This window comes from Genypterus blacodes, unplaced genomic scaffold (genome assembly GCF_046128005.1).
Source record: "Genypterus blacodes isolate CSIRO-AG114 ecotype Tasmania unplaced genomic scaffold, CSIRO-AGI_Gbla_v1 ptg000180l_1, whole genome shotgun sequence".
In the NCBI taxonomy this organism is placed as follows: Eukaryota; Metazoa; Chordata; class Actinopteri; order Ophidiiformes; family Ophidiidae; genus Genypterus; species Genypterus blacodes.
In genome coordinates this window covers 482,501-506,714 of record NW_027466981.1, presented here as the reverse complement: position 1 = coordinate 506,714, position 24,214 = coordinate 482,501, and the positions used below count along the sequence as shown (strand labels likewise).

General features: G+C 46.2%; 4 protein-coding genes across 6 annotated transcripts in view; all 4 read right to left on the bottom strand.

The window, feature by feature from the left end:
• Window positions 1-1,210: 1,210 nt before the first annotated feature.
• LOC143014084 (porphobilinogen deaminase-like) lies at window positions 1,211-8,075 on the bottom strand. Its single transcript, XM_076167864.1, has 14 exons — window positions 7,926-8,075; window positions 6,429-6,482; window positions 5,205-5,277; window positions 5,009-5,058; window positions 4,694-4,749; window positions 4,231-4,308; window positions 4,078-4,155; window positions 3,868-3,943; window positions 3,590-3,703; window positions 3,286-3,324; window positions 3,026-3,145; window positions 2,695-2,748; window positions 2,389-2,475; window positions 1,211-2,297 (listed from the first exon to the last, which is right to left on the bottom strand). Exons 1-14 carry the CDS (start codon window positions 7,947-7,949, stop codon window positions 2,124-2,126), a joined length of 1,077 nt encoding a protein of 358 aa, XP_076023979.1. The 5' UTR covers window positions 7,950-8,075; the 3' UTR covers window positions 1,211-2,123.
• A 490-nt stretch (window positions 8,076-8,565) lies between these two features.
• gkup (glucuronokinase with putative uridyl pyrophosphorylase) lies at window positions 8,566-14,931 on the bottom strand. Its single transcript, XM_076167890.1, has 23 exons — window positions 14,806-14,931; window positions 14,125-14,231; window positions 13,996-14,040; window positions 13,547-13,700; window positions 13,318-13,389; window positions 12,982-13,070; window positions 12,737-12,893; window positions 12,251-12,328; window positions 11,903-11,994; window positions 11,586-11,691; window positions 11,382-11,461; window positions 11,226-11,294; window positions 11,017-11,077; window positions 10,899-10,915; window positions 10,752-10,809; window positions 10,557-10,649; window positions 10,413-10,473; window positions 10,208-10,321; window positions 9,497-9,554; window positions 9,342-9,410; window positions 9,175-9,238; window positions 8,996-9,067; window positions 8,566-8,911 (listed from the first exon to the last, which is right to left on the bottom strand). Exons 1-23 carry the CDS (start codon window positions 14,860-14,862, stop codon window positions 8,792-8,794), a joined length of 1,893 nt encoding a protein of 630 aa, XP_076024005.1. The 5' UTR covers window positions 14,863-14,931; the 3' UTR covers window positions 8,566-8,791.
• Window positions 14,932-15,805: 874 nt separating this feature from the next.
• usf1 (upstream transcription factor 1) lies at window positions 15,806-20,587 on the bottom strand. Its single transcript, XM_076167889.1, has 11 exons — window positions 20,447-20,587; window positions 19,506-19,582; window positions 18,013-18,062; window positions 17,811-17,923; window positions 17,580-17,693; window positions 17,348-17,501; window positions 17,143-17,230; window positions 16,994-17,052; window positions 16,793-16,887; window positions 16,571-16,699; window positions 15,806-16,434 (listed from the first exon to the last, which is right to left on the bottom strand). Exons 2-11 carry the CDS (start codon window positions 19,511-19,513, stop codon window positions 16,345-16,347), a joined length of 900 nt encoding a protein of 299 aa, XP_076024004.1. The 5' UTR covers window positions 19,514-19,582; window positions 20,447-20,587; the 3' UTR covers window positions 15,806-16,344.
• A 246-nt stretch (window positions 20,588-20,833) lies between these two features.
• The window catches only part of usp2a (ubiquitin specific peptidase 2a), an 18,195-nt gene continuing 14,814 nt past the window's right edge, over window positions 20,834-24,214 (bottom strand). For all 3 annotated transcript variants that reach the window (XM_076167866.1, XM_076167867.1, XM_076167868.1), the window contains 6 exons: window positions 24,054-24,157; window positions 23,703-23,783; window positions 23,515-23,593; window positions 23,293-23,397; window positions 23,074-23,194; window positions 20,834-22,602 (listed from right to left, as the gene is read on the bottom strand). In XM_076167866.1, coding sequence (XP_076023981.1) covers window positions 22,524-22,602; window positions 23,074-23,194; window positions 23,293-23,397; window positions 23,515-23,593; window positions 23,703-23,783; window positions 24,054-24,157 — 569 coding nt within the window. In that variant the 3' untranslated portion in view covers window positions 20,834-22,523. The remainder of the gene's footprint in view (window positions 22,603-23,073; window positions 23,195-23,292; window positions 23,398-23,514; window positions 23,594-23,702; window positions 23,784-24,053; window positions 24,158-24,214) is intronic.

Here is a 24,214-nt window from a genome sequence, read left to right as displayed (position 1 = left end):
AAAGTGAAGGACGTCTACGAATACTGACACTTTAGACTCCTTTAGGGTTTATTGTCGTGCTCAGGGGCGAGGTTTGTACCCGGCAGTCACAGGTATGCGGTCATCTTTGTGTAAAACCGAGAAAGAAAGACGACATTTCCTTGTCACGTGGTAGCGGCTGACAAATCACATAGTTGTTGTCATAAGACGGGTGGGACGAAACGCGTGGAAAGCAATGACGTGGTCCCTGAGTTCATTCTTCTTCTTTGGTCAGTAGGGCGGTCACGGGTACATACCGCCACCTACTGTATAGACATGCGGTGTGCCACGATTTTTAATTACAACTGGACTTTTTAACCTCCTGAGGCCCAGACATTTATCTTTAATGCATTTTTGGTTTATCCTTGCTATTGAGTATTAGTGGGAACTAAAAAACAAGATTAATATTTAAATAATATATATGTTATCATACGTGCACACATAGAAGAGTATAACTTATTTCTAACTGCTATTTTTTAACAACCCAAAGCGGTTTTTATACAACTGGGGGGCAGCGAAAAATGTCCAGACATGAGGACAACAGGTTTAAGTAAAGCACAATGATGTATAAGGTGTTGGTTAGGAAAATGTAAGATGTACATATATGAACATTGGGTCTCAGGAGGTTAAATAAAGTCAACATCATCCGTCCATTTCCACAGGCTGTTGTGACAGCCTCGTGACCTCTGACATTTGTCGCAGTGCTCTCTACCTCTCTGGGTGGAGGCGTGGGTGTGTGCGTGTCCATGCTGTGTGTGCATGAGAGGAATCCTGTAGGTGGTGTCTCCTGATTGGATAATTCATGCAGTACACTGATTGGTCCATGGAGTACCTGTGGGTATTCCAAAGATCCAGGTTCACAGCTACCTACCGGCGTTCTGACCTCACTCTGCTCCAAACACACGTTGCTCGGTTGGTGTGTCTGTGGGAGCGAGTACCTTCCATTATGCTTTAAGTGATGTCAATTAGGTGGACTCATCTTTAGTTGTTTGTGTTGTGACATGTTTCTCTCCTGTTTATGGTTATGTGTCCAGTTTATTGTGTTAAGTGTATTTTAGTATCTTTAGTTCTTGTGTATGTCTTGTAATAGCCACCTAAGTTGGTATATCATGTGTTCACTGGTATGAACCCTGCTGGTCCTAATGTAAGACATTAATATGCTGCTGTAAGAATGAGACGATGTCCTAATGGCTTAATAAAGACCTTATTTATTTGTCATGAGAATCTGGGAACAAAATACTGCCAAATCAAATAAACATGATAGATGTAGCAAATTATAAAAGAAACAATGATGGCGTCGTACTGACTGAACACTGTAAACAGAGAGAGAACAGGAACACAAACAGAATGTAGAACTAGGGTGATGATCCAAACAGAGAAATGCTTCTAGAAGTGTCTCCAATCAGATTGAAGAGTAAACAGTTAGTGCACCAGTGTGCAGGTATAAAAGACATAAGCTGTTCATTTTCATACAGAAAATCTGTAAGCAGCTACAATCACAATTTGCTGTAACTGCACTATAAAGTTACCATGACAACCATCTGATTTGTGAGCTGATTTCAACGTGTAACATGGTTATGGTCTCAGTAGAGGATGAAGAGGCACAGAAACAATGTCTTTGTGTCCATGTGACACAGATCAGATTGGTGTCAGATCAGATTTGTTCTGTCTGCATGCGTCTGTAACACTGAAGGGTCAAGACCAGGAGAGAATGAAACTAATGGAGCATTAAGTCCTGGAATGAGACGATAGTTTGATAGAAACAACAGACTGGAGTTTAAAGAATTCTTCTGTCTCTGTTTTTTCTTTCTCTGTCTGGCAAATGTGACATGAATGATAACTTGATTACTATGTTAGGTCACTCCATGGGTCCAATTGGTCTGGACTTGACAGAGGAGTTAAAGATCCTCACATCACCATGACAGCAGATAAGTCAAAGGTGTGTCAGCACTAAGTGAACACCATAAAGTATACAAGTACTGCAGTAGCATTTATATTACAGGATGACAAGGATTTAATACAATTTATTACAACTGAGGCCACAGTGGGGTTATGGCTGTCTCATAAATAAAGTGGTTGTCTGAGGTCACCAGGTGAGGTTTGGATTATCTGGCGTCGTTCTGCTGCCGGGCCACCATCAGGATCTCCTTGGCTCCTTTGCTCAGCAGCAGCTTGGCCAGGTTGACCCCCAGCTTCTCAGCGTTGGCCTGGGCTTCACCTGAAATCTTGCCCGCGGTGACGCCGGCTCGCTGGACCGGCTCAACCGCATCCTCAGGGGTCTGGGAAAGGTGCATTGTGGGTGAGAAATCAACTTCACCTCAGGCTGGAGGCTTGTTTATGTGATCAGTGTGTGATGTAACGCTCTCTTACTGTGTCAGCAGCAGTGATGCTGGTCTGCATGGTCTCCTTCAGACTGTCTGATCCATCCAGGCTGTACACCGCCCCCGTCAGGTAGAGCTGGGGAACAACACAACACATCTGGAGGCACGATTTGGACTACAGACTGCTTTGTTATGGGTTTACAAACCTCACTCATCAGTATCAGGGATTATTCAAATGTTTAAAGTTTAATTTAAAATCTCTTCCAACCCCGGAGGTATAAAATCATCTTTACATAAGGTAAACATGTGTGAGTGTGTGTGTTTGTGTGTCTGTGTGTTTATGAAGGATTCGTACCTGAGCTTCTTTCACTTCAGTGTGAACGGCTACTGGAACACTGCAGCCTCCTTCCTATAGAGGAAGAGAAGACAGAAGACACCTTATTATAAAATATCATGGGAGAGGGAGGGAGAGGGAGAGAGAGAGAGAGAGAGAGAGAGAGAGAGAGAGACAGAGACAGAGACAGAGACAGAGAGAGAGAGAGGGGTGAGTGTGAGCGTGAGTGTGTATGTGTATGTGTATGTGTATGTATGTGTGTGAATGTGAGTGTGAGTGTGAGTGTGAGTGTGTGTGTGTGTGTGTGTGTGTGTGTGTGAGTGTGAGTGAGTGTGTGTGTGTGTGTGTGTACCAGCTCTCTGAGGAAGGCTCTCTCAGCTATGCAGCGCAGCACAGTGTCTCGGTCATGAAGGACAGACACCATCTCCAGGATGTCCACATCTTTGGCCCGGACCTCCACAGCCAGAGCCCCCTGACACAGGAGACCACAGAGCAGACCTTCATTTACATCCTTCAACATGTGCCACCTTGGTTCAGTGATGTGTGTGTGTTATATTAGAGCCCCCTCGATCTATGAGTGACAGGTCTGCAGGTCTGAGTCCTTCTGCTTACCTGCCCCACAGCATACATGCAGTCTTCAGGTCCAAGGATCTGCCAGGGTCAAGAATCAGACAGGGCAGAGAGAACAGAGTTACAGGAGGACCAGCAGCCAATCAGGAGCTCAGATGGTTACAGACTAGAGACACGTCTGTCTGAACCCCACAGGTCTACATGTCAACATGCATGTTGGACTCAGAAATCAGGTTCAGGTCTGGACTCAAAGCTCTGATGTGTGGTTGTGTTAAAGTGTGTGTGTGTGCGTGTGCGTGTGCGTGTGTGCGCGTGCACCAGGCAGGCTCTAAGGTCTCAGACGTACCTGGCTGATGCGGTCCTCCCAGCCCATCCTCCTCAGACCAGCAGCAGCCAGGATGATGCCAGCATAGTCCTCCTTCTCATCCAGCTTCTTCAGACGAGTGTTCAGGTTTCCACGCTGGAGACTCCAGCTAAGGAAGAAGACCTGAGGAAGACTAGACATGGAAGACTAGACAGACTGAGGCCTCTCTCTCTCTCTTCCTCTCTCTCTCTCCCTCTCCCTCAGGGATGCTTGATCATTTACCACAACACACTGACTTAACGAGTCTTCAGTAAGGATACAATATCTTTAAAGCTCAGGTTAGGAAACCTCTTCTTCAGCTGAGCGGCCCGTCGCAGAGAGCTGGTGCCAATGACACTACACACACACACACACACGCACAGACAGACACACACACACACACACACAGAGAGAGCATGAGGTCCACTCACACAGTCGGACTTCAGGTGTGATCAGAACAGGAGCCTGTGTGTCTCTCTCTTCAGCTCTACCTGTTCTCTGGTAGTGACTCCAGAGTCTTCCCCCGGTTCTTTGGGTGGAGCACCACTGCATCATGGGGGTTTTCTCGCCTGAAGGAGAAGAAGCAAGGTCAGCTGTTACAGTGGTGTTCTGAGGAGGAGTGAGGACCTGAGGGTGATCCTTACATCAGCACAGCCCCGATGGTGAAGCCTGGAGGAAGAGTAGTGGGCAGATCCTTCAGTGAGTGGACGACCAGGTCAACCCTGAGGGACACCAAGCACATGAAGGTCACACACCTACACCTCCATCCAAGCCTGGGAGGAACCTAACAGCCTCCTTTACATGTGTTCTGTCTACTTGAGAGAGAGAGACTGATGTGTAACTCTTCATTTCCATCCATGTGAGCGGCTCTATGACATCACTCATGTCTTCATCTTTATGTGTTTGTTTTTATTCTTAACTGGCAGAATGGGCGTACATTTCCTCCCTGTGGTGTATTAAAGAGTTAATCTTCTCCATGTGAGCCCACAGACACCCTGGGTGTGACAGAGCACAGAGCCTTAGAGTCCACACACACACACACACACACACACAGGAGCGCTGACACAATGAAGGACTGTCACACACAGATGACGGCGTCACACTCACTCGTTCCTCTCCAGAGCCGTCTCAAGCTCTTTGGTGAACAAACTCTTCTCTCCTATCTGCAGGGAAGAACACACACACACACACACACACACACACACACACACACACACACACACACACACACACACACACACACACACACACACACACACACACACACACACACACACACACACACACACACACACACACACACACACACACACACACACACACACACACACACACACACACACACACACACACACACACACACACCTGTCAGTCATTACTCCAGGTTATGTCTATATGAAGAAACAATAAAACAAACTCCACCTTTGATAAAGCTGTGTCAAGGTTTATGTCTCCTGTTGTTGTCATGCCAACTGTAAAGTGAAGACAGATAGAGTGAGATTCAGACGAAACTCTTCATCAGCAAAGATACAATCTGTCAGAAAAGACACATCTCCTACAGTTTAGGGTTTAGATCTTCAGAGTGAGGACCTGAAGGAGCACAGTGAAGGATACACACCTATTTCCAGCTGGAGGTCAGGGTAGAGGTCTTTAAGCTTCTCAGCCACACTGTCAGTCTGGATACGAGCCAACTGAGACACCACACAACAGCACCATCATTAACACATCTACACACACACACAGAGCTGCTTAATCAGTCTGACACACTGGAGGACGGCCGAACTGACACACACTTATCACACACACACATGGTGGAGATAAGACCTGGACCGAGGCAGAGCAGCTGAAGATACAAGACTCCTACACTGAAGACTCACTGAAGACACACACACACACACACACACACACACACACACACACACACACACACACACACACACACACACACACACACACACACACACACACACACACACACACACACACACACACACACACACACACACACACACACACACACACACACACACACTGCTGTGTTTAACATTAAAATAACACAAGTGAGACACACTCAGTAGTCTAGTTTTTTTTGACTATCATTTTAGTTAAAGGAGAGATTCATTCATTCATTCATTCATTGACCTGAGATCAGAACGTTCTTGAATACTATGAAAGAATGATCAACATGATATGAGTACAAGAATAAAGGCTGTCGCTGTCATTATAAAGGACAATCTACTCTATAATGGTTCTGGTTCCTCCTCACAGCTTCATCTCACAGCAGCATGTTGATACTTTGTGCTCAAGGCCAAAGAGATTTAAGACAGATTTAGTGTCCTCCTCTCCCTCAGACCACAGTGAGGCTGCTTGTTTGGACCAGGCGGTGTTTATCCAAGGTTATGAGACTGAAACAAAGACGCTCTCCGTTCAGATTCAAAGCAATCAGATCCCAGACGCCCACATGGAGCAGTGAGTCCATCATCTTCATTCATTAACACAGAGGTCAGAGCTTCAGGTTTGTGACTGTGGTGTGAGAAGCAAACTGCTACAGGCCTCATGAGGAAGATCTCAGGCTCAAGCTTGACTTAGTGACTTTATGATCATTAGCAAACATTCTTGACACTTTTTCAAAACTTGAGGACATTTCATAGTTTCCCAAAATAGGTCAAACACACAAAAGACTTTGAAGTTAATTTAAAGCAACATGACAGAGAGACAGATGTTAGATTACCACATGTAACTGATGAACTACAGTCCCTCATTCTATTGAAGATGGGTTCAGATGACAGCTGAGACATTTAAGTGAGTGAAGTTAAATAGTAGTAAACACGTGGTACTGTACCTGGCTCTTGCGTGTTCCGACTCGGATCACTCGACTGACCTTGCCTTTGCCATCCTGCGGGACAAAAGAGAAGTCTTTGATTCCCACGTGAAGCGAGATCTGCTTACACACGTCCATCACCTTAACAAGCAGTTTATAAATGTGCTGCTGCTCTCACCCTGCTGTACTTGTAGGGTCTGTCCATACTGCTGTATGACTGTAGTGTGTGTGTGTGTGTGTGTGTACTGTAAAGGCTATTGTGTCCACTGCTGTGTCTCAGTGAGGAGCTGTGCTGAGGTCATACAGGCTGGAGAAAGGGAACAGTAGTCTTTTTAAGAAGACATCCCTCCTCCTTCAGGATCTCCACCCCACATCTCTCTGCTTAGAGGAGATAAGTGTGCTGATTCACGAGTCCGTTACAAAGGCAGGGAGGGGCTGAATCAAGGGGCTAACAAGTGTCCTTAACATGCACAACTGACTCTACATAAGACCATCTGGAGCCTAATCCATGAAGCACAGCAGCAGACTGAATGTTTCAGTCATATACCATCATCCTGTCTGTCTCAGCCTCTCAGCATGAAAGAGAAGTAAGTTACTAAGATGTTCATCAGAGAAACATCAACACCCGTCTCAGTCTGAGGGGAGAGTTCATCCCTATGAGGTTTACACTGACAACACACACATTTGCTGACTCAAGCTGACACCATTGACTTGTCATTTCACTTGGACACCTCCCTTTTTCACTTCCTTTAGTCTCTGACAGACTTGACCCCCTCCCCAATAGAACCTTTTCCATATTATGGAATATAGCATATAGTATTTCTATGGTCATATGTTATGTATGATAAAGTTATACATCTGGATGAACACACAGGGTTGGTCTGACACCACACTGACCCCCATTGAACTGTCATCACATTTAATAAAGAACTTATTATAATTAGTTTAAGACTTGTGACTTCCTTGTCATATCATTCAGAAAGTCAAACGTGTAAATGTTTTCTGTCCTGAAGGTCTGAGTGGAGTTACAAACGAGCTTTGATTTATATAAACAAACTTTCACAACAAACTTAAGCCATCAACACTTTTCTATCCGCATGTCTGTCATACTTCTGATAACCCCGCCTCTCATTGTCACCAGCCAATAGCAGAACAGTATATTCAAACAGGCGTACACATCAGCCAATCACTACGCTGTACGGGGAGGCGAATCCGGAAGCGGCGCGTGCCATCCTTCGTCCATGACCGGCCGTCATGTGTGGTTTAAGTAAAGTCTTACACAAAGTTCATGGCGGCCAGTGGGCTCGTTTCCAACTCTGTGACCTGAGTGAGACAGGTGAGCTATGGTGGCTCTCATAGGTTTAATACAGAAATAAAATAAATGAACGCGAACAAGTCCACGCTGATGACCTTCTGTGTGTGTGTGTGTGTGTGTGTGTGTGTGTGTGTGTGTGTGTGTGTGTCATTAAGTTGCTTGTTGTGTTGTGTTGTCGGTATGTAAACATGGCGGTCACCTACCGGAGCGCTCGTCTCGGCCGACATGTTCTTCTCTCCCCGCGGCTCCTCACTCTCTGCTGGCCGCTGTCATGGAAACTCTCCCGGGGCGCAGACGGAGCTTCGTTCTTCTTCGTTCCTGTATGAATGAAGGCGGAAGCTCGTGTCTTTACCAAACAGAAGTCGTTTCCGTGTTCCGGTCCATTTTCCCCCCCTCCGCTGATAAATAACGTTAGTAATAAATACAGATGCATCACTTATATTATATTAAAATATTGTGAATGTCAGATCTTTCTTTTATAAGTATAATGTGTATTCGTATATATTGATATTCTTTTTCAAAAATCCAAATGGGTCGTGATGCTATATTTATGTATTTTGGCTAATAGTCCTATTAGCTGACTTCATATTTGTATATCTACATTATGTTTTCATCCTGTTATAGGTTGTCTGGAAAGTAAAAAATATAAAAGATAAAATCCATCCATAGTTTGCTTCACTTAAAAGCAAATACAGTACAACATACATGGCCGTAATATTGAATAAAACGTATGAAATAGTAAATAAACATATGCCTTCAAACTGCTGATGTAAAGGTGAGCTTGTGTGTGTGTGTGTGCAATAAACAGTGGTTAAACAAAAGGAGTTGGTTGAGTTATCTTCTTTTTAATAGAGAAACATAACACATTGGCTAAAATTTACTTTATTTTACAAAAATTACAACATGAAATAGGTGTAAAAATACTTATTTGATGCGATCATTGTATAAATATCAAAAAGTGTGTTGATTAATGTTATCTTTCATTTTCTTGTGGATTGTCATAATCAATGTGACAGAATCACAGGAGGAGTCAGAGTAGGTCTAATGTGCCACACACAGTAGCTGGTCGTCATGGTGACGGTGAGGGAGGCTGCAGGCCACTGACCCCTGATGGAGCAGCAGAGGGGTCGTACGGTGCAATGACACAGAAAACACATCCTGCCTCCTGGAACGCCTGTCTCATCTCCACCTGAGGAGACAAACACACACAGGTGAGACAGCTGAGATCAGCAGACTGACAGGAGTGTGTTGTGGTGCTGAGCTTGAGTCTCACCAGTCTGTCCTGGTCCAGACACAGACCAACCACAGCACCGCCACTACCAGGTAACTTCACCGCTGAGCCAAACTGCATGAAGAAGCAGAAATCATTGCTTCAGCCATCTAGCACACAAACTATAAAGTGACACGTTCTGTTAAGTAAGCACAAACATGGACTGGGTTCAGGTCTCCTACCTGCCGGGCCAGCTGGACCATCTTGAGGTTCCCTGGACCCAGACAGTCGTCGGTGTACAGAGACCTGTTGGGGGAGTCAGAGCTTTGAGTCTGTACTCTTGGGGGAGTCAGAGCTTTGAGTCTGTACTCTGTCATATGAAGGGCTTGAATTAAAATAGAGTGTTTACCTCCGCAGCTCAAAGTTCTGGTCCATGAGGTGAGCCAGTCTGCTCCAGTCTCTGTCCTGCAGAGCCGTCCTACAGGGAGACGGCACCGGGCTTCATCAGGGTGCCATCGATAAATCAATGAATGAATTTCCTTACCTTGAATGATTCAAACCCACCTGGCTTCATCTGTGAGCTCAGCAAACGTCTTCATGGCCTCGACCACCAGAGGCTCACCTGAGGAGGAGCAGAGAGTCAAGGATGAGCTCTCATGTTTCCTCTGTCACGGATTATTATAAACACAACAACCTCTCTGCACTTATGCACCAAATACAAAACCTTTACATAACTTCACGTCTGTCTAAATACTATGAGGCAGTAAACTAAATGTGTGAGTGTGAGCAGTAACTAAGATCATTACAGTGACCTTACAGCAGCAGAGTCACAGCCAGCTGCTGTGACTCTGACAAACATGAACACAATCTGGAATCACACATGAACATGGACTCAAGGGTCATCGTCTCATAGCAACCAGCACTGTTTTGGATTTGCAGGAAACATAAATAGAAGCAATGTTTTCATACGTGTCAAGATCATCAGCACATGTTTATGGAGACGCTCTTCAGTCAATCAAGTGGAAATGAAAAAAACCTTTTAGCCTAGGAGTTTAAAGTCATAAATAAGTACTGAGTTTGTTTACCAATTCTGATGGACAGACGCTATGGTAAGAATGTCCACACCTCTCCTTTTGAGTCATTCTGAGGGGTTAAAGCTCTGTGCTCTGTGTGAGGCCAGGATCAGGCTCAGTACTGGAGCTGGACTCAGTCTGGAGTTACAGCTTCAGCTCCAGCTCCAGGTTCTAAATCTTTACATGCAGACTACAGTCGTACCGCTGAGCCAGCGCTGTCTCACGTTGCTGTGAATGCGTCCAGAGTCGCTGGGGTCACTCAGGTAGGCCAGCCAGAAGGGTGGGAGGCCGCTCATCTCCATGGAAACATAGTGACCTAATGATGGAGAGCAGGAGAAAGACGATTGTGTCTTTATGTTATATACAAATGATTGTATGAATTAATTAGTAGACAGTAATCAACATACCGTGGCCCTGAGCCTCCATCAGCTTCTCACTAAAATCCATGTAGACTAAACCTTCATAGACCTGCACAGACAGACAGACAGACAGGCAGACGTTTCCTGCCACTGTAGTTTCTAAACTAAGTCTCATGCCTTCATGTCTCTCACCTGCACCACTCTGTCCTGCAGGCCCGCAGTGATGAAGAGCTCTTCTGTCTCCACACTCAGGATGAAGTTGGCTCGGACAGGTTTGGGGAGATCCTGAAGTTTTACAGGTTTACAGTATGAATATTAAAGTAGGATAATGAATGTGAGGATAAGATGATAGTGCAGCATCTTTACAGAGGGAATCAGACGTCTTACATTCTCTGTGATGTTGTAGAACTTCATCAGAGACTTGAGTGTAGCAGAGACGATGGCACTAAGAGAAAAGAGTGGGAAACAACTTGATTAGAACATGGAAACTAATAAACACAACAATCCAGACAGACACATGAACATCAGTGTTACCTGCTTCCAGCAAGGCCCTGCAGAGAAACAAAGGCAAGGGGAAGCGTTTCAGTAAAGATAATCACATGAATCAAGAAGAAGAATCTGAGTCTGAGCCAGAGTGAAGACAGATCCTCACCACCTGCCGAGGAATGTTGGTGTCGTACTTCAGTGTGAAGTTCTGCTTCGTCAAAGCAATCCTGCAGGAAAACACAGCAGAGCTACATTCAGAGGTAGCATTGATACTACAGGGTGAGGTGACTTCATCTTTCATATCAGGTTTGGATTGTAAAGGATTTCTCCAACATGCAGCAGGACTTCAGCAGTCATCTTCATCTCTTTCCTCACCCCTGCTTTGAGCAGTACTGGTAGAACTTTTTGCAGGTGGCCTGCAGCAGCCGCAGACCTCCAAGGTACCTGGAGAGTGAAGAGAGAGATTTGATATAAGATGTACAGAATCACAACTAAGTCAAAGGTCAAAGGTCAAAGTTGATCTGTACCCACCCTTCCTTTCTGCTGATACAGAACAAATCCTGCAAGCTTCCAAACTCTGTGGGGTCATTGAGCGGGTGAGGGACTAAAGCCTACAACACCACAGAAACACTCATCACATGTGTGCCAAACGTCCCTGCTGTGTCTGTGTGTGTGTGTGTGTGTGTGTGTGTGTGTGTGTGTGTGTGTGTGTGTGTGTGTGTGTGTGCACATTACCAGAGTCTGGCTCTCCACCAGGGTCACCTCGGCCCAGAAGTTGGAGATGCTGAGAGCGATGGTTTTCCCATTAAAGCCATCAGAGGGATTTCCCATTAATCCCACCCTGTGTGTGATTGACAGCATGAAACACATAAATGTGTGAGCAGCAAAAACTCATTTAAATCTCTTTTTTTATAATCAAACCAGATGATCCATCTGTACTCTGAGTAAAAGGAAAGTGTAGTCATCATTTTAAATACTTAATGGTTGGTCTGATACCTGGCACCTCCACAAACCCCTTAACTAAGTAGAAATGTAGGTTGGATCAATCTCACCTGGCGTACGACCTGCATGTGATCGGCTTAGCAGGGTGATCCTGCTGCTTGGTGGAGTAATGAGTGAGCCACTTAGTGTAGTCTGGAAGACCCTGAGGACACACACACACACACACACACACACACACACACACACACACACACAGACACACACACACACACACACACACACACACACACACACACACACACACACACACACAGACACACACAGACACACACACACACACACACACACACACACACACACACACACACACACACACACACACACACACACACACACACATGCTGATGTCATCTGATGCTGTCCTCATTAAAGGTGTGTCATTACTCATCATTACTCACCACTTGTCCAATCAGCTGGAAGCCGGTCGGCAGCTTCATCCCAAACACATCAAGCTGCTTCTGATTGATCAACCACTCCTGAAGAGGAAGGAGCCACACAAACGTCAAATGAACGGGCATCATGGGAGTGGAATAGTAGATTGTCAACAATCTGATGATGATGAGGAAGTATAAGTGACATACTTCTGTAGGCTGTAATCTGCTCTAATCTAAATGTATTTATTTGTATAGGTGATCTTGATAGTCACATCTGATAACATGCGTGTTCTTCTTTCCTCTACACGTGTTGTTGGTGGGTCACTATGCTATCATTATTATAAATCTTCATCTTTCATCTCTCCACCATAGACGATCTTCATCATAAGATCTTCATCATAAGATCTTCATCATAATCTCAGCTGTATGTGATCTGGCCCATCAGATGATTGATGAGCATTTACATGTCAGTATAAAGATATTGGATCATTATTGTGTGAACTTACGAACCCAGAAATGTCCGAAGCTGCTGTGTTTGTCTGGAGGCTGCAGCCTGAGGAAGTCAGACAGGTAAGGCAGCGTCTCTCTGCGGATACAGTAGAACACCACACTGGCCAGCCGGGACCTCGTCACGCCAACCTGAGGTTTCTCCAGGAAACTACTGATCCTGATTCAGATAGAACACATTCATATCACCCATAATGCACCACAGGATCAAGCACAGGATCATGGATGAGCTCACAGGTCGGTCTCACCTGTGTGTGTGGGGACAAACCTCCACGATGCCTCTGGAGCTGCTCTTCTCTCCCTCCTCCAGCTCATAGTAGATCATCAGCTCTCCTGACTGCAACGTGGACACAAGAGGCTCAACCAGTAAACATGTGACTTCATCTACATGTCAGTGCCTTCAAACCTGATGACATCACCACCCAGCCAATCTGTCAACAAGCTACGACACTGAGGTGAGACATCAGAGAGGACAGGGACTGAGACTAAGACATGTAGGTAAACACATAAGATGAGACAGACACACATCAGAACATCTGTACTTATATTAATACTGTCATAATGTATCATAAAGAGAAAATCACCTTTGACCTGAAGAAGCGAATCACTTGAGCGATGTCAAAGTTCTGGTCAGCACACAGCATGTCGCCTGCAATCTGAGCCACACACACACACACACACACACACACACACACATCTGATCTGAGTGTAACGTCCTCATATCCTTCTGATCAAACACACCCAGGCAGTGTGTGCTGTGTGTGAACCATCTCTCAGTGTGTGTGTGTGTGTGTGTGTGTGAGAGCTCCGTACCACCATGATGTCCTCCTGCAGGTTCCTGCTCCGTGTCACCAGCTCCAGATCAGCCACAGCTCCCAGACGGTTCTCCAACGTGGTGCTGCCATCGTTCACCACGTTCTCCACCGGGAAGTCACTGGCTGTGGCCCAGCGCTCATAGTACTTAAACCTGAGAGTGACAGGAAGAGGAACCACAGCACCACTCAAACACTGGAGTCAGCTAATGAGGCAGGGAGAGGAAGAGGGGCAGGGGAGGAAGAGGGGCAGGAGAGGGAGAGGGGCAGGAGAGGGAGAGCACCAGGAGAGGAGGAGGAGCAGGAGAGGGAGAGCACCAGGAGAGGAGGAGGAGCAGGAGAGGGAGAGCACCAGGAGAGGAGGAGGAGCAGGAGAGGAAGAGCACCAGGAGGAAGGTGTTCCAGCAGAGGTCTTCCTGGTCCTAAATGTCTTCCCTCTTCTGTACTCACTTGTCTGCGTTGGTCACCAGGTAGACTTCAGTAAACAAATGTCTCCTGCAGAGGAACCAGTGACACGTTACAGTGATTGGTTGAGTATTTATCTCAGTGCTCCATGTTTGACTTTAGTCCATGACTCACATGTTGACCGTCTCCCACCAGAAGTCCAGGATCTTCTTCCCCCCGGTGCCAGGAAGCAGAGCCTTAGGAACCCCGGCCAGGTGAGCGTACAGACCTGTGTCATCGTTCTGCAGCAGAGAGGGAACTGACTGAGCTTAAAGCATTCTGGGTAAACATGTGGATTCATTGACCTACTGGACATTTGGATAACTTGAACATTGACTCAAATGTCCCATGTTTCTGCTGAGGTGAGATGGATTCTGTGTGGAGCTTAACTGTGACGGACACGCGTGTAACATGGGACTGAGCCTCTGTATGACGTCACTGTGGTGTTTGGATCTGTGCAGCTTGTATTTGGGTTCTCTCAGCTTGATTCTGTGCACTTTAAAACCTTCAGCAGAATATCTGAGCGGGAGGAGACTCTACCTGTTAGTGTGAGAGGATTAGAGGTGATATTTATTGGTATGGGGCGATAATGGAGGCATTAGTTTTCTTACTGCAGTAGCTTATAGACTTTAGTCACTATAAGTCATAGTTCATAGTGACTAAACTCAAAGCCGCGGCTGTTTGAAGCTTTTAAGATCTAAAGTAAACTCCTGACCGTGTAAACCTCAATAAAGCGCAGTCAGATCTTATCTCTGCTCTAAACGCTTCTTCGTCCTCTGCACGGTGACGTCACTGAGTGTGTTTCCTGTCTCTTACTTTGATTTGCGTCTCTAACACGGTGCCGTGACCCGCGACCAACAGAACACAGATCATAGCCGAGACCGAGCAGAGATCCAAACGGTACTACAGAAGCCAGAGGAGCAGGGGTCAGGACGGGTTCAAGGCAGGAAGCATTTCCGGGTAACGCCTTCAGAATAAAAGCTCCTAAACAGCCCCTTAGATTACAGAGTTTAACGCACTCAATATAATAAACATCTGGATTCCATTCAACTACTTTACGTTTTGCACAACTTGAATTTGAAAATAGACAAATATTTGATCAAATAACGCAATTGTATGCTGACGTGAGATGGATTTTGTGGCGAGGAGCGAAACTGTGACGGACATAATTCGAAAATAAAACCGTGCTGCTGTGACTTTGGCACTTCTTAAGCATTTGGCAACATTTTTCAGCAATTGCAATTACAGCGCATTTTCTTCAGAAAATGCATTTCTAGTTTTCAATAAAGTTTAGATTTAAGATTTAGGCTTTATGGTTTGAAACAAATCCATCCTGATAAGTGAAGATCATACTAGACATCATCTAGTTAATCTTTCCTGGTTTTCTTCTGTCCTGATCTCCGTTTGTCCACTTTTGTCCCACACCGTCATTTTTGTTCTTTGGCCACCAGAGCACGACGGGCAGATGTGGGACATTCAGTCTCAACTCTCAAGTCCAAAGTCCAAGGTCAAGACTGAATCTACGAGTCAGAGCCCGAGTCAGAGCACGAGTCAGAGCCCGAGTCAGAGCCCGAGTCCTCTGCTAGATTCAAACAGAGAACAACTTTACTGCCGTGGTGATCTTTTATATAACCAATCTGTCAAATCTGTAATCAGAATTTTACAGATGAACTTTAGAATTGGATTTAAAAACAACTTTAAACATGACATTAGTATGATTTATAAACTCTGGTTGAGAGAAAGAATGACGTGTCTTATACATAAAACAGAATAGAATTGAAATGGAAGTAAATGAAGACAAAGCACAGTTTATTATTTGAACTTTTATTATCAGAAAGACATAAACAGGATATACACTGGCTACATACAACGCAATGGTTACCAAAGCTTTCATATAGTTACTTACTGTCTCCAGTTAGTCTGAATGACTTAAACATGGCTTAACTATGAACATGGAGACATACTTGGTTTCCTCCAGTCAGAGTGAAACAGATCAATGATCAGATCAAGACACAGAATGAATAAGATGTCTTAGAGACACGGACACACACATGATAAGAGCTCTGTGTTCTGTAGAAGCACGAAACAATCAAAGTGATGTAGAGGAAGGCGTTCAGTCGATCAGTCAGAGCTTCAACAGACCAACAGGAGACATGAGACACTTCAGCTGAGCGTCCTGATGATGGGACGCTCAGGACAAAGACAGGAAAGAGAAAAAGCCCCAAAGCAAACCTTGAACTTTCATAGAGCAAAGAAACATAAAGGACATATTCATGTTTGCCATGCAAACTGAAGCACACAGAGAATCTCAAAGCAGTTCAAGTACTCTTCTGGCCCACATGTGGTTCTGTCTCCTCACTGGGGCTCTGAGCTGGACGAGCCCGCGATGCCGTGCTGACGCAGCAGGTTCCTCAGGATCTGGTTCTTCGACTTCCAGTCTTCTACCTGAGACGCAACAACACACACACACACACACACACACACTGTTCAGTCACATGGCCAGGATGAGACTGTAACAGGTCTATGACAGGTCTGTTATTACATCATTGACATGTTCTTCAGTTTGACCTCAGGCTCCTACCTCCTGTCTGAGCAGCTGGTTGTCGATCCTGAGACGATCCAGTGCTCCGATATCGTCGCCGAGCTTCAGGTTGCTCTGACGGAGCTCCTTGATGTATTCACAGGCTTTTGACAAGATCCCTCCTTTACTCTGACACACACACACACACACATTACCATGACTACCACTCCTCCTCCTCTCTCTGACCCTCTGACCTTCTGAGCTGTGCAGGTGGAGCCTCACCTGTCCGGTCTTGGTGTAGTCCACGTTGCAGTCTGGGATGACCTTTGAAAGTTGTACGATCCAGTTGTTGATCTTGTCCCTGCGTCTGCGTTCAACTGTTGGGACAAAAACCTCAGTTTGTCCCCCGTCCCTCATAAGTGTGCAGAGACATGCAGTTACCACAGCGTGCGTCTGTAAGTGTCCACTAGAGGGAGCATGAACCTTCATTGTGCTGCGCTCGCCGTTTCTCATCTCTGGAGGCTCGAGGGGCGTCTTGCTTTCTACAACAGAATCAGTATGACTCAGTACAAACGTCTCCTACACTGAGGTGAGACAGGAGGAGCTGAGATGAGAGGAGGGGACATAATTACGCGATGTACGGCTGAGTGCGAGGAGCGATGGTCCTCTGATTGTTTCCTGTCAGAACCTCTTGGGGTGTCATCATCACGTAGAGCTGACCTGAGAGACAGAGGAGACACACAAGGTCACACAAGGTCACATAGAATACCTCACAGTTCAGGTTTACATGCATGCAGCCTCATCATGGCTCCTTAAACATGGAACAGCGCTCCTCACCTGTGGGCGTGGTCTGTCCCAGCAGAGAGTCAGACGCCTGCACTGTGGTTACCATGGTACCAGCTGTAGAGTCAGCGATGGCGGCGGGGTAATAAGCGTACTGAGTCTCAGTGCTGCCGTCTCCCTCCAGCCCCTCGGCCTGTGAGAACACGGCCTGGAGGAGAGCAGAGGTTAGGGTTCTGATCTCATGTGAGCTGGTGGGGCTCAGACCTGTGTGGATCCTTCATCTCACCTGTGTCACAGTCTGAGTGGTAGCAGGGAAGCCGGTGACCAGGCTGACTGCTGCAGCTCCGTCTGTCTGAGCCTCCAGCTGCCCATCGGACACCTGGATCACCCTGTAGGTCACCTAGGAGACCACATCACACCGGACTCAAGACAACTACACACACACACACACTATGGGACATCATCCAGAGACTAGGTAGACATTTGTTAAAGTGCTGCTCTTCTTCTTCTTCTCTACCTGTCCACCTGCTCCTTCTGTCTTAAAGAGATATTTGATGGGTTGATCAGAGAAGGTGGCAGCAGACTGGATGGTTGCGATCGCTGCTGGATCTTCTGCAGTAGCTACAGATCCTGAAGGAGCAAAGAGCACATCAACAGGAAGTCCACATGTTAAACCATCACGACCCCCTGTGCTCCTCTTCATGTGTGTGTGTTCTCACCTTCTTTACTCACAGCTACGCTCCCGTCCGGGTCAGGACTCTTCTGTTGGCTGAACAAAGGAAACACACAGAGGTGAGAGAGATCACTTATACACACACACACACACACCTGAGGAGACACACTGTGTGACCTCTGACCCTGCTGACTGAACCTCCAAACCTTCAGCTGCAGAGCAGAGACACTCAGGGACTCGAGCGCTCGCTAGATTCTGACCATGACAACAAACATTCACTGGTGTTACCATGGACCTGCAGACAGCTGACTGCTTGATTACAAGGAGGTTGATCTGTTAGAGTGAAGAGACTCTGCAGCTTGTCACTCACCAGGAGAGAGGAAGAGGACATGAAGGGATTGATACTCTTTATTATTTCTACTAGTATAGACGTCTTATAGACTTTTTGGCTCTTATGCTCTCATGCTTATCTTCAGCTCGTTGTCATGTTGAAGGGACTGAAGCTTGATTCTGTTTCTGTGGTTGATTTAAAGACGTATGGATGTAAAACCAGAGAGAAGTCAAACCAGAACCAAACAACTTTACACCTACAGACACAAGACATTCAGGGTTCTTTTGTAAAATGTTTTTTTAATTTTCACAACAAAAATATACAAAACAGAACGATGGTACAAACTATAAACTATAAACTACACATACACACATCATATACCAGAGGCCAGTACTCTGTGTGTCTGTGTGTGTGTGTGTGTGTGTGTGTGTGTACACATGAACCTGTGCTGATTGAACATTTCTCCCGGTCTGTCTCTTCACGTCTTCACTTCCTGTCTCACTGTAATGACACACAGACACACAGAGTTATGATCATGGTGACAGAACAGAAGCCTGTAAGTGTGTTTGCTCTCTTCAGAACATGTCTGACCTGTGCATGGGGGGTTAGCTGGGTCCTCCTGTGGTCCTGATCCACTCCGATCCTCCAGTGAACACGAGCGTGACGAGCCTCGGCCCTGTGAGGCGTGTGTTAGCGTGCGGTTCTGTGTGTGTTTGAGCCTTCGCTTGGCAGAGAACCATGTTCACACAGCCAACCCTCTGTGCTTATCTTCATAATGTTTTTGCTACGCTGATGTTGTAGATAATGTAGCATCACAGGTGTTAGATTACTGCAGCACACGCGGGCTGAACTGAGCTGCTGCTGCTTTTGAGCACGATGATGTCAGGGTCACACACACACACACACACACACACACACACACACACACACACACACACACAGACACCCACACATTTTCATCCCCTGACTGTTACACACTTATAGCCAATTCTTAGTTTTACTCTGAAAAAATGAGTCAAGTCCGGACCTCAGTGACCTCAAAGCTGCGGCCTCGTGTATGAATATATATATACATCTATACATCTATACATATGTATCAATGTATACATGTATGTATATACACACATATTACACAGTACAGGTGAGAGAGAGAGAGAGAGAGAGAGAGAGAGAGAGAGAGAGGGGGAGAGAGAGATTGTGGTACCAACCTCTTCATTTCTCCTGACTCTTGATGAGGATGAGGATGAGGATGAGGAGTCCACCTTCACTCACTCCCACAGCCTGACTGGGAGAGGTCACAAGTTGGAGCGAGTAAGCAGAGGAACGTTTAGATCAGGACTGAGGCAGAGACTAACACGTGTACATACATGTACAACATGGACACACATGTCAGATAAACAGACAGATCAGTATGTAGAACTGGAGAAAGTAGATAAGAAACAACTTTAATTAGAAGATATAAGCTTATTCATAAATCCTCATAAAGGTATAAGAGCTCAGATGATAAATAAATCTATACTGACTCAGTTTTTGGAGAGTAACGCGTTTTATAAGTACACTTATACTTATAAAATACCATAATCGTCTCTCTGTTAACCGTAATAATATGTGATGTAAGGTGTATCGATGTTTTAGCTGTTCCTTTGTTGTTGTTCCATATAAACTTGAGTCACAGCACAAAGCTCACAATGGCGCTCTGCCCCCCTAGCGGCCGGGTTGGAAACTACACGCGATGCTACATGAACTTCCGGCCGCCGCCGTCTGCGATCAAAGAATAATTCTGCTCAACATACATGTTGTTCTTCGTGTACACACACATGTGAAGTCCACCGCGTTTAAGCTTCAGCCCTGCATGCAGCGCAGCGGCCAGCAGGGGAACATATGGCGCAGTTCAGCCTGAAGTCACTTGTGAAGAAGAACATTTACTGGACTTTTTCCGGGGTGTTCGTGTGGATCCGCGGTCCGGACGGTGCCGCCTGCAGACACACTCGGCCCGAACACTTTTCACACTTACAGATTACTAAAACAGCTTCGTGTGGGCGGGACGGAGTCGCTGCTGTGAAGCGTTCCGATGACGTAACGTCGCTATATCCCGCTCCGGTTCCAGATGTTGTGATTATTGTGTCAGAGTGAACAAAGATGCACTCACCCGCCGCAGTGGTCCCGGCCCTCCCCCGGTATTTGTCAACAGATCAGGCTCCTCTCCTCTCTGCGCATGCGCGACAGGAAAACAAACCAGCGGACGCGCGTTGTTTTCCCACCCGAAGTTCGACAACGAGGCGGGGAAGAGGGAGCCGCACGGAAGGAGCCGGAAGAGCCTCCCGGAAGTGAACTCAGCTTATTAATACAGATCAGAAAGGACAGGAGGAGGAAGAGGAGGAGGATTTTCATTTTATACATTATTCCATTACTTCACCATAAAGATTAGGAAACCTCCCAAATATGAACACAAGCAGTTACACATATATACTGTTTATATTTATTTATACTGTTTATGTGCTGTAGATGAAAGACAAAGATACAAAGTAAACAGGTGAAATCTTTAGTAGAGTTTTATTCATATATATTTCAGATTCATCACATGATCACCTGGAAGAATAAATAACAACTCTTTTCTCTTTTAAACCTGTTACAGAAAGTGAGATCAGTTAGGGGTCAAAGTTCAGCACCGTTTAATAACATTCTCTAGATTGCATCAGGATATAAAAATAGACAGATATAGTTCTCTTTAAAACTTTCTCTCCATGTTGATCAATCACATGAAAGAAGAGGAAAAAAGACCTCATTGCAAAAACCCACACTTTGACCTCCGCCAAGGGGATCAGCTGTGTGTGTGTGTGTGTGTGTGTGTCAGCAGGACCACTGGGAGAGTTAGGAACTGAATGGGACCAGAACCAGAGAAGAACCATGACATATCTGGGACCAGCAGATCTGATGGAGCAGCTTCATCACCACAGGAACCTTTGGAGTCATAAAGTCAAGATTCCTTCTTCTCCTGGAGTCCTTAAGGCCACGCCCACTTACAAGGAAAGGATCATTTGAGGGAACTGGACTGAAGTTCTTCATGGTTCTGTAGCTGAAGCCTTTCAGATGAGGTGAAACATCTTCAAGCCTTCACCAGCAGGTCCAGTCTCCTCAGATGAACTCTCCATGGACACCAGGACCTTCAGAACCTTCACTCACATTTTGAGCTGTTTACTAAACTGTGTCTCTAATCTCTGAACATTTTGGGTCAATTGTCTTGCATGCAGAATGTCTGGATGTGTTTCTGCTCCTTTTGCTATAGTTGGCTACCAAAGGTGAGTGGGTGTGGCTTATTCTTGCTGTATCTGATGAGTCAGTCAGTCTACAGAAGCAACACCTGGTGGACATGTGGACATGAGGACATGAGGACCTGTGGACCTGTGGACATGTGGACATCCTGGCACTCCCAGCTGATTCTAAACATCAGGTAACATTTCCTCATTGAGAGGCGGAGTCATTATTGGAGGAGTGATGGTTTGGCGGAGGTATGCATTCTGCTGAGCGCCCCTGGACTCATGGAGTTTATGAACCCATAGTAGATCTGCACTTCATTCATTCATTCATACATCCACACAGTCTGAGATCAAAGTGTGTGTGTCTGAGCCGTCACGGAGCCGGGAGGGAGAGTCTGAGGAACCATGACTACATCTGCTGCCATCACACTCTACTGAGCCGTAACCATGACAATACTGATGCTGCTGATGCCCTGATTAAAAAAAAAACCCACTACAAAACAAAGAAGTCAAACGTTGTGGCAGCTGAGCCGTTACGTTCATGGTTGGAAGCAAACAAGAAGGCAGAGATTCAAAATGAAGGCGCTGCTCTGATATGTAGTGCATAGAAGGGACTGATCGACCCATTGATCCTTCATGATGTCATTATTGCGTTGTGTCAGCCCCACCCCAACACACACACACACACACACACACACACACACACAGACAGAGAGGAGGTGCACCACACTGGGGACAGAGAGAGGAGGAAGGAACGGATCCACCACATTCCAACGGGCTCTAACACGCTGCTCCACTTCCTCTCTAGCTCCCCCTGTGGAGAGAAGCAGGAGTGCGTGTCTACATGTGTGTTTGTGTGTGTGCGTGATACATTCAAATACAAGTCCACAGAGAGCCTGGATCAATCCATTGATCTCCTGGTCACTGTGCTGTCATGGCCTGATGTTTGTTCTCCAGGAGGTCTCAGGTTCATGAAGAAGAAGCCAGCTGATAGAACAAGACGTAGGCGTCGCTGCTGCGCACTTGGCTGGAGGACATTGGCATTACTCTGTGGAGAGGACGGAGCACATGGAGACAGGTGAGGACACGGAGCTACTGCACGGCACTGAGACCTGCAGTCAGTCAGTCAGTCAGTCAGGTCGTGAGCTGCAGGAGAGCGAGTGGACGCTCACTGAACACCTATCCACCACAGCTCAACGGCAACACTAACCTCTGGAAAGCCCAAAGAATGTCATCTCTCTTTCATTAAGCTGCATTGTGTTTTACATAAAAAAACATCTAAAGCAGCTGCAGCACCTTGGTGAGTCTCCCAGCATGCACTGGGGTTTGTGAAAGATCATACCAGCTTGCCTTTGTTGTTAGTTTGTGGAATAGGAGGTTCATTTTTAAAATCTAAAAGCATAAGGCTGATATTAAACACTCCCTCTCCTGTGGTTAGTGTGTGTGTGTGTGTGTGTGTGTGTGTGTCTGTGCCCTTCAGCTCTCTCCTGTTTCTGACAGCTGCCTCTCTTGAACCCACCTGGAGTCGTTGAAGGTGAACCATTCTCCTGAGCTGGGGTTGCAGCAGTAGGCGGTGTAGTGACCCCCCATGGTGGTGCCTGAGTGGTTAGACACGGCGTACAGGTTGTAGACGGCATTTACTGTGGAGGAACAGGAAGAGAGACAGGATAGAAGCACATATAAGCACCAGGGTCCCCATGGAATAAGGGGATGATTGATCTGCTCTCTGAACACTCACTGCTGTTTTCAGAGGCAAACTCCCGCAGGTCCAGATCCTTGATAGGGAAGTTAACAAAGGTGGACAGTTTGCTGGATCTACGGGCTTCAGAGAAACGTTTCAGGTCTGGACAGGAGTTAAGGAACATAAACAGTATCTAAACAGTGAGAGGCTGCATGGTGAGGCTCCTCTTCACACACTTTACACACAAACACACACTTTGTCTCACAGAGGAAAGGATACGAAGCACTAGGATCTTGGGGAACTTTTGTACTGTGAACTTCTTAGTACATCTCCGTCTGGCTTTACACTTGTAGCACGTCTGCAGACACACAAACACACACACATGAGGGACATCTACATCTACTGGCCTTACTCAGAGCTCCTGTCCTTCATCCTATCAAAGCAGCGTGTGTGTGTTGGACACTCACAGGCTTCTCGTCTCCATCCAGGACGTCTTCTTTGGTGAAAAGCCTCATGCAGTCCATCAGACTCACCTCACTGTAGCCCTTCTGAGAGCAGAGGGACATGTGTGTTGACATTAGCACACATACAGGCCAGCACATGTGTGTGTGTGAGCACACAACATGCATGAGAGCAGAACAACACAGCTTGTGTTTAGATCAATCAGCTGGAGGCCATCAGAGAGGAGAGGAGACTTTCACCTCCAATCATCACGACGTCACCTGTCTGTGTTATCATCTGTGTGTAATGATGTCCACAGGTGTCTCTCTACGTGTGTGTGTGTGTGTGTGTGTGTGTGTGTGTGTGTGTTCCTCTACCTTAGCGATGGGCAGAGAGAGATCCCAGAAAGGATCAAAGACGGTGGAGCAGGAGCCACAGTGACTGCAGGTCAGAGAGCTCTTCAGCTGGCCTACAAACAGGTCTGCACACACACACACACACACACAGTCAGGGGGCTCATGGGCTCCTAAATGGAGAT

Coding starts and splice junctions, on each gene's coding strand:
- LOC143014084 (XM_076167864.1), bottom strand. CDS start 7,949: ATGTCGGCCGAGACGAGCGCTCCG. Junction 5,059..5,204: donor TGACCTCCAGCTGGAAATAG/GTGTGTATCCTT, acceptor TTCACTTTACAG/TTGGCATGACAACAACAGGA. Junction 3,704..3,867: donor ACCTGAGCTTTAAAGATATT/GTATCCTTACTG, acceptor TGGAGTCTCCAG/CGTGGAAACCTGAACACTCG.
- gkup (XM_076167890.1), bottom strand. CDS start 14,862: ATGATCTGTGTTCTGTTGGTCGCGGGTCACGGCACCGTGTTAGAGACG. Junction 9,411..9,496: donor GAGCTCACAGATGAAGCCAG/GTGGGTTTGAAT, acceptor GTCTCCCTGTAG/GACGGCTCTGCAGGACAGAG. Junction 9,239..9,341: donor CAGAACTTTGAGCTGCGGAG/GTAAACACTCTA, acceptor CTCCCCCAACAG/GTCTCTGTACACCGACGACT.
- usf1 (XM_076167889.1), bottom strand. Junction 17,053..17,142: donor CGCACTCAGCCGTACATCGC/GTAATTATGTCC, acceptor ATTCTGTTGTAG/AAAGCAAGACGCCCCTCGAG. Junction 16,888..16,993: donor GCGAGCGCAGCACAATGAAG/GTTCATGCTCCC, acceptor TTGTCCCAACAG/TTGAACGCAGACGCAGGGAC.